Consider the following 7,704-nt stretch of genomic DNA (forward strand, 5'->3'; position numbering starts at 1 on the left):
ACGATAATTTTCTTCTAGCCAATGCAATCTGTATTTTTTGTACAGCTCTTCAAGTCTCGAGCAGCCTAACTCTGCATATCACAGTCATTCTTTGACATCGGCCAGGGACTCTTCATTGTTCTCTGTTTTAGGGTCATTCTTGTCGACAACTACCTCTCTGATCTATGATAAGCTTCGAAAACAATCGATGACAGTGTTTGGCATTTACCTTATGCTGGTGAGTTCCTCAGGCTTGGGCTCGCCCCTTTGATTGTCAGTGATATTGTGCGCTAACTCGATCCTAACGTACAGAATTAGCAAGTCCAGTCTTTGATAAGTGGGTCATCAAGTTTACCGGAGGTTCAAAGTAATAACATGTCCAGACATCTGATAGGATGATTTTTGCATATCCAGGTTCAGCATAGTAGGTGATCGTAGTCTAGCGGTGGTATACAAGAAGATACAACATCAAGAAAGCTTTTATTCTTGACCAGCACTTTCTTTGGACCGTGGATCTCATCACCATCAATTTGACAAAAGGTTACTCAGTTCCAGTAGGCCATTCCATCACTGCAGCTACTGCCTAGCTGCCAGTCACTCTGGCCACTGCTTGACTGCCATCAGGTACATTGCAATTTGACGAAAGATTATTCAGCTCCAGCAGGCCACCCTGGCCTATAGTTACTGCAGCCACTGCCTAGCCGCCAGCCACCCTGGCCACTGCTTGGCTGCTATCAGGTATGTCGCTTACTGGAATACCACATGATGCACTGCTAGAGATAAAATGCTAGATTCTAGTGTCTGCCAAGATCGAGCTACTTTTGACTTGCGAACTCTCATGACCACCAAAGAGACTACATCTACCATTCCGAGCAAATGTGCTACCTCGGCCCTCCAAATGGGCCCCCGCAAAAAGTGTAAGCTGCCCTCATTTGACGCAGGTTTTGCAGACTTGATCTGTTGCCTAGCTCTACATCTGACCCTCTTATATCGCACGGGCGTCATTTTAGTCGAACAGTATTTGCGCTATGCAATTATCTGTCTCTACTCACCAATGGTATCCTCAGATTGGAGCAAATGGAGGATACTCCTTTGGAGGAATTCTCTGCTGAGTGAAATTCATTGTCTCTATTGGCTTACTTGTTTGTCTGATGTGTTTGTTAGTGAACAACGAGAACATTGAGTTTTTGAACAGCTCTTAGACTCTTATCCTGGTCTATTGGAGCGACTAAAAACCAGGTCCAAGGAGGGAATCATTCATGTTGGAGAATTGGTGCATTGTTTTCTGTGTGGCTAAATTTCATGCTTACAATCCATAGATTGGTAAGGGAGCTGCAGGCGCGAGAGGCGACAATACAAAAACGTTAAAGTCTGCAGTGCTCGATTGGATTTCTCCGAAGGGGGCAGCAATCCAGCCCCCTTTACACAGGAACTTGAAGATTGATCAAGGATTCAATCATGAACTTACTGGATCACTCCTTTGTCCTGCTGGGTTGGACTGGAAGGATGCAGAGTATGTTTCCTTTTTTCTAGTGTTGGCAGCCCTGACAACCTTTTTGCGTTTGATTGTCAACAGGATGAGAGAGAACCTCCAAAGTGGCGAAATGCTGGTCCATGGAGATCAGTGGCCCATTTTTTTGTACACCTACCATACATTTGATGCTGAAGATCCATGGTCCAGTCTTCTTAGGAGTCGCTTGTTGGTATGTGTGAGTAGGTATTTTCATGTAGTAATTCTTCACTACTAATTGCTTTGACATTGGGCCTACAAGCATGTCTTTACATCTCCAAGTTCAGTCAACAAAGAACCGAAAGCCACGCGGTCCAGAAATGCTCGCCTTCATGGCATGAATTCCGTCACCATCGTGTCCATAGCTTACATCGCAACTCAGGTTTGTCGACACATGTCTTTCTTGCTGAATGGCTCTTACATACGTACAACCGAAGGTCTGATTTGCTTTAAGCTCCTCCTTGATATTCTCATGGACCAATACAACAACAGACTCAGAAACATTCTACCATAGCCTCCTTGACCTCTTCAAAGATCCTGACGAGTCTAAGGAAGTTGATGATCTGCTCACTTGGTGGAATTGGTATTTTTATTGCTCTTCGCTATATCACTGAGGCTCATGTATTGCTATGTATCTAGCCAAGTGTTTCCTAATTCCTCTGCTGCCAAGCGACCTATCAGCGCCAACAGCACTTTATCAAAAATTCGACTCAAACGCCTTGCGACCAAGCAAGCCACAGATTTGAACGTGATATCTTCATAGTATCCCTACAAGCATGTTTCTGTATAATAAATAAAATACAATACAAGTATGTTATGACCAGCTAGAACACTCGAGTGATCAGAAGACAAATCTACAGCCAATAACGACAACAATCAGCCAAGATGGAATGTAATGCCCACACCTTGGTGACAAGCTAGCAGATGGTACCCTGTTGTCATGGCTCTGCATCATTGTAATGAAAGGAGCTCAATCAAGAACAAACTAACGTCGTAAGGCCTTATCTAGTGCCAGAGTCTATCAGGAGTTTGTGAAGAATAGATGGAATGACTCACCTTGCACCTAATGACCATACCTTGGCAGTAAGATAGCAGATGGTACCATGTCACCATCACACAGCTTTTTTGTGATGAAGGGAGTTCGATCCAGAATATGCTAATGTTGTAAGACCTTATCTAGCGCCAGAATTTATCAAGAGTTTGTAAAGAATAGACTAACTGACTCACCTTGTACCGAATGACCATGCCATGTCAGTAAGCTAGTAGATGGTACCGTGTCGCCATTACCTGGCATCCTTGTACCAAAGATAGCTTGATCCAGAACAAACTCACATCACAAGACTCTACCTAATGCCAACATCCAGGGAGGATTTGTCGAGGTTGCATTAGTAAGCATACATTACATGTAACAAACATATTGAAACTGCATTATAATCACCTCACAAATTTGGGCTGTTGGCAGCTTTGATCCGAAGCAGTCCGGCCATATAAGACTTTATCTAATGCTACCATTCATCTAAAAATTGCGCAACGGCCTAAGGTCACATGTCACAGTCAGGATGATAGTGCATTGTCACTAGTACTCAACTAGGTGACCTGGGGAGACTTTGAGCAACTTAATAATATATTCTCACGGCTGGTAGGTATTGTAATCTGTGGACGAGCTGACAGATGGTTGCAATGAGACTGCACAAATGTCCATTTGGCAGTTTCTATCCAACTTAGTCCAGGTATTCAAAGCTTTGTCATTTGAAGTACAATTATGATAGATATTGTTCGAATTTTACTTTTGATAAAGCTTTGTAATCTTTTAGCATTTTCATGTCGGTTTCCTGATGAGAAGAGGTGCCGCCACAACTAGATATTTTTCCCTTTTCTTTACCATACCCATAGGTGAGTATTGGAAAGATGAAAAGCTAAGAGCGCCGATCGAAACCTGGGGTAAAACTGAAGCTATCATACTGAGGTATGTTTTTGCGTTTTTCTCTTTTTGAATCGGAAACATAAGTGAATGGTGCAGATAAGGAACATGGGTGATCAAATGAGTGTGCAGGTGATAAGGAATGCATGGGTTTAAGTGTTGTACTTGATTTCTTCCTCGTCGGGTTCTTCTACGTCTTCTGCTGCTAGATTGTTCAATGCCTCGTTGCCTAGACCTGTAATATGTGTAACCAATAGTTTAGTTTCACTGCGCGGAAAATAAGGGATCAAGCGGAAGGCCACATAGCGAAGTTTAGACACGGATCTGTCTACTTCTGCCAGAAAATATGATTTGCCCTGTGTACGACACAAAACAACCATAGGCCCGAGATACCACAGCTTCGTCTTTCGATTCAGCTCGTACTCGACTCTGGAGTTGCGCACTAAAACTAGGGTTCCCGGATCGAAGTCATAATCCTTAATCAAGTTGCAGAAGCACTCCTCAAAATTTCGGATCGACTTATACCATGCTTTCAGGACTTTCTCCTTGATATTGTTGAGGTCTTCCTGCCGCTTCTGGAGTTGGCAGGCGCACCATGCGATTAGGTCTGTCATAGAATAGTTGTCTTGTCCCGGTAGCATTACTAGAAATGTTCCTTCAGCAAGATTGAACGGAAAGATCAGCTCTACACCGTGGACAGTAAAATAAGGCGTTAGACCTGTAGCCTGGTGAACCGTAATGCACTCGGCCCAAAATACCATATGCACACATTGGTACCAGTGCGACTCGTCCCCCTCGCAACTTTTCATGATGGCCTCCCAGACATCGTAATGGCAGCATTCTACAATACCGTTGGCTTGGGAATTGTATGGTGATATGTGGATAGGGTGAATTTGGTAGTGTGCGGCTAACTCGTCTACGGCCGCTACGAATGCGGGTCCATTGTCAGTCACAATTTCCATAATTGGTCCCCACCTGCAAAGGATTTCCTCAAATATGAATGTGCTTAGGGTTCTAGTATTTTCCTTCCGTAGCATGCGCCATTCTGGGTACCTGGTGAGCGCACAGCATGCTTGGATTATGCGACCGAATCCGCCCACTTTGGGCATCATGCAGTCAAGGTGCACTTTCCTAAATATCCCGCCTGGAATGGGTATGGTAGGAGGTATTTTCAGTTTGTGCTGCTGTTGGATCTGGCATTCATGGCATGTGCAGGTTGTACCACTTGATATTGTCAGTAATCATCGGCCACCAAAAACATAGGAAAAGATGGTTTCGGATGCTAAATACTCCCTTATGTCCGAGGTCATCATGCACTTCCTTCAGGATGCGAAAGCGCTTCACTTCCGGTACCACCAATTGATGTTTGCCTTGAGAGTGCTTCCGCCATAGGTTCTCTTTGAACAGGAAGAACCTTACAGCGAAAGCTACGAAGGTTTCAAAGTCCTTGTCTGACAAATCCACAGGTCTTTTCCGATGCTCTAAAAAGTGCTGTACTTCCGTTATCCTGACATCTTGTGTGCGCACAGTATCCGAGCGAGGTATGCAGTGGCTCATTAGTTTGCGGGACTGAAGATAAACATTTGATGATACAAGGTGAGCAGGTTAGCATGGATGGTACAGGTATGAGGTTCAGAACGCGGGTAATGTCAACCCCTGCAGATTCCACTCTGTACATCCTATCATTTAGGATATCAAAGGCGAAAGAGTATGATTGGTCAAGCCAGTCCTCATGGTCATGGTCAGCATGCGGTCTCCTTGAGAGTCCGTCGGCTCCGGTATGTTTGGTAGCAGGTACGTGAACAGGTGTAAAGGAGAACAAAATGATACCTGCGATCCACCAATTGATGGTCACATTCAGCTGTAGGTCTGGGTTATTGATCATTCCTTTTATGTACTTCGCATTGATTTCAACTGTAAAGTTGGTGATGCCAAAGGTATAAACATGTACTGCACGAAGTGTGCGGAACAAACCGTTGAAAGTACAACAATTCAGATGGTGAGTCTGAACAATGTTGGGTCTTGCAGAACCTAGCTGCTATGCGACCCTAAAGGGTTTCTGGACCAGGACCGTAAAGCTCCAATTTGGCTTGGGAGTAGAGGCTTTCGACTTCCATGAGCAATATGGATCCGAAGCGGCTGGGGTAGCACTTTCTGTTTTCCCCGAATTGCATGAGAATATAACCTATAGCGATGTTAGAGGTGTCAACAGTGAGAATGACCTCACATTCGCAGGTATAATCAATCGGAAGGAGTGTGGGAGACTTGGCTACTAAGTCCTTCAGCGTCTGCATAGCTACTTGTTGTTCTTTGCCCCATTTGAAGGGAACATCTTTCCAGGTGAGGTTAACCAGTGGCCATGCTATTTTGGCAAAGTCACAAATAAAATGCTGCAGGATTCCGCATGTCCCTAGAAAGCCTGCATACTTGTGTAACAGTACAGCATTCTGGCCAATCGCGGATCTTTTGCACCTTAGAGTCTTCGGGTTCGTGTCCGTTGAAGGTACACTTGTGCCCTACTATGACAGCGGTAGGCGCAGCTAGAACAAATTTACTAGCGGATACAGTTAAGCCAACATTTTCAAGCCTCTGTAGAATGTGGTTAATAACTCCTAGGTGTTCCCATATAAATCAGCAGATGCCTGGATTTTCTGGAATGGTTTCATAAGAGCTGTCAGCTCGTTGATACTGGGTTTTAACTGATTTGACTGGAACATCATCAATGAACGGAAAGGTATGATCCCGAATCTCATCCTGTAAGACAAATGCAGTATTGCCTTGATATACTTGAACCGTGTTTGCGTGACCCTGAGGGAGTGTGGTTAGCCGATGCGGACCCAAAGGCATCCTGAAGGTTGTCAGGTCATGCGATTCTTCGTGCAGCACGCGCTGATTGTATCCTGCCATCAAATCCATAAGACCAAATACCAAGCATCCGGCAAAAAGTGAGGCTAGGTGCTCGACTAAAGGGGGAAGAGATGAGTCATGGATAGTTACTTTGTTTAGCGATTGGAGGTTGTGCACTAAGCACAGTGACTTTCCATCCTTTTTGACTACGCAGAACCAACTGGTATGGTAGGCCGCGGTTGATGGTTCATATACTCTGGAGTGAATCTTTCTCTGATGATGCGGATGACTTCTCCATGGATTGCTGGCAGAATAGGGATGTTGCATTCTGACCAGGGGACATGAGGGATGGTAGGAATTTTGTACGGCAGGAAATAGGTTTCGTTTAGACGGCCATGCTCAGTTGTGTCCCACACAAACACTAATTCGTGAACCCAAACAAGCCAGTGTACTAGCTTAAGCTTCTTGGGCCATAACCAATTAGCAGGATCTAGGTCTAGGTTATTGGCACATTCTTGAATAAAGCAGACACCCAGAACGAAGTCGGGCGGATGGGTTAGCAGTGTAGGAATACCGGCCAAGGGATCGTTGGGTAAGAGCCATATTATTCTGTATTCCACGGGCATAGAGGTTTGTACCATGCGGACCTTCTTCGCGACTGGTTTGTATGCCAGCGCACTTTGGGTCCCATCAAAAAAATATACACTGGAGAAAGCGTCAAGGGATGCGCGGTTAATAACGGAGCGAGTAGAAACTAGACGAGTATAATCTGCAGAATAATGCGGGACGGAAGGGTGAAATGAAAAATTATTGCTCTGTAAGAGCAGTTGATGCGTGGATAGCGTGAGACTAGGGTTAGGGATAGGTACAATATAGTCCAAAATGTTCGGAGAGATAGGCAGGAGAGAATTAGTCCTTGCATCTCCCCGCGGGTTATGCGGATCATCAATACCTAAAACCCTTCTTGCATGAACCCGGCAGACTATGCGCACCACTCTTGCATCCTGGGCATTTCTTCAACCATCGATTGGTGGGTATACAGATTACCTTTGCTGTGTTTGGGTCCATGAGAGCGATGTCCTGATCGCCACTAGGCAGATCCTCCATCTTGCAACTGGTCAGCGTAAAGAATGGGCGTCCTAGTAGAATCTCGAAATTAGCGCGCGGAACCACTTGTACCTGGAATAACATCTTGCCGTGCCAAAATCTAGCGGCAGGTTTCCGATAACACCTAGTGTTTCATCGCACAAGGTATTCACAGATTCCATTACCAATTTGTGGTTGGGCCGGAGCGGAATTCCACCAAGCAATTGCCAAACCGATTGCAGCATCACAATGCATTCCACGCCTTGATCCAGCACACAGGTAAGAACCTGACCTTGATGGGTTACCGCTTTAATGCACCACAGGGACTCAAAGTGTTCCGCAACTATATGGCCGTCGTCGC

General features: G+C 45.1%; 1 protein-coding gene across 1 annotated transcript; it reads left to right on the forward strand.

Annotated features, from left to right (window-relative positions):
- Nucleotides 1–817: 817 nt before the first annotated feature.
- Nucleotides 818–2,252, forward strand: F5147DRAFT_747984 (uncharacterized protein; the record flags this gene model as incomplete). The annotated part of the gene is made up of 8 exons (XM_041440006.1): nt 818–894; nt 948–1,091; nt 1,219–1,252; nt 1,299–1,492; nt 1,556–1,682; nt 1,752–1,885; nt 1,944–2,072; nt 2,129–2,252. The coding sequence occupies 8 exons, from the start codon at nt 818–820 to the stop codon at nt 2,250–2,252; spliced, it is 963 nt and encodes a 320-aa protein (XP_041287049.1).
- Nucleotides 2,253–7,704: the final 5,452 nt, after the last annotated feature.

Source organism: Suillus discolor (genome assembly GCF_016758755.1).
Source record: "Suillus discolor strain FC423 chromosome Unknown F5147scaffold_87, whole genome shotgun sequence".
NCBI lineage: Eukaryota > Fungi > Basidiomycota > Agaricomycetes > Boletales > Suillaceae > Suillus > Suillus discolor.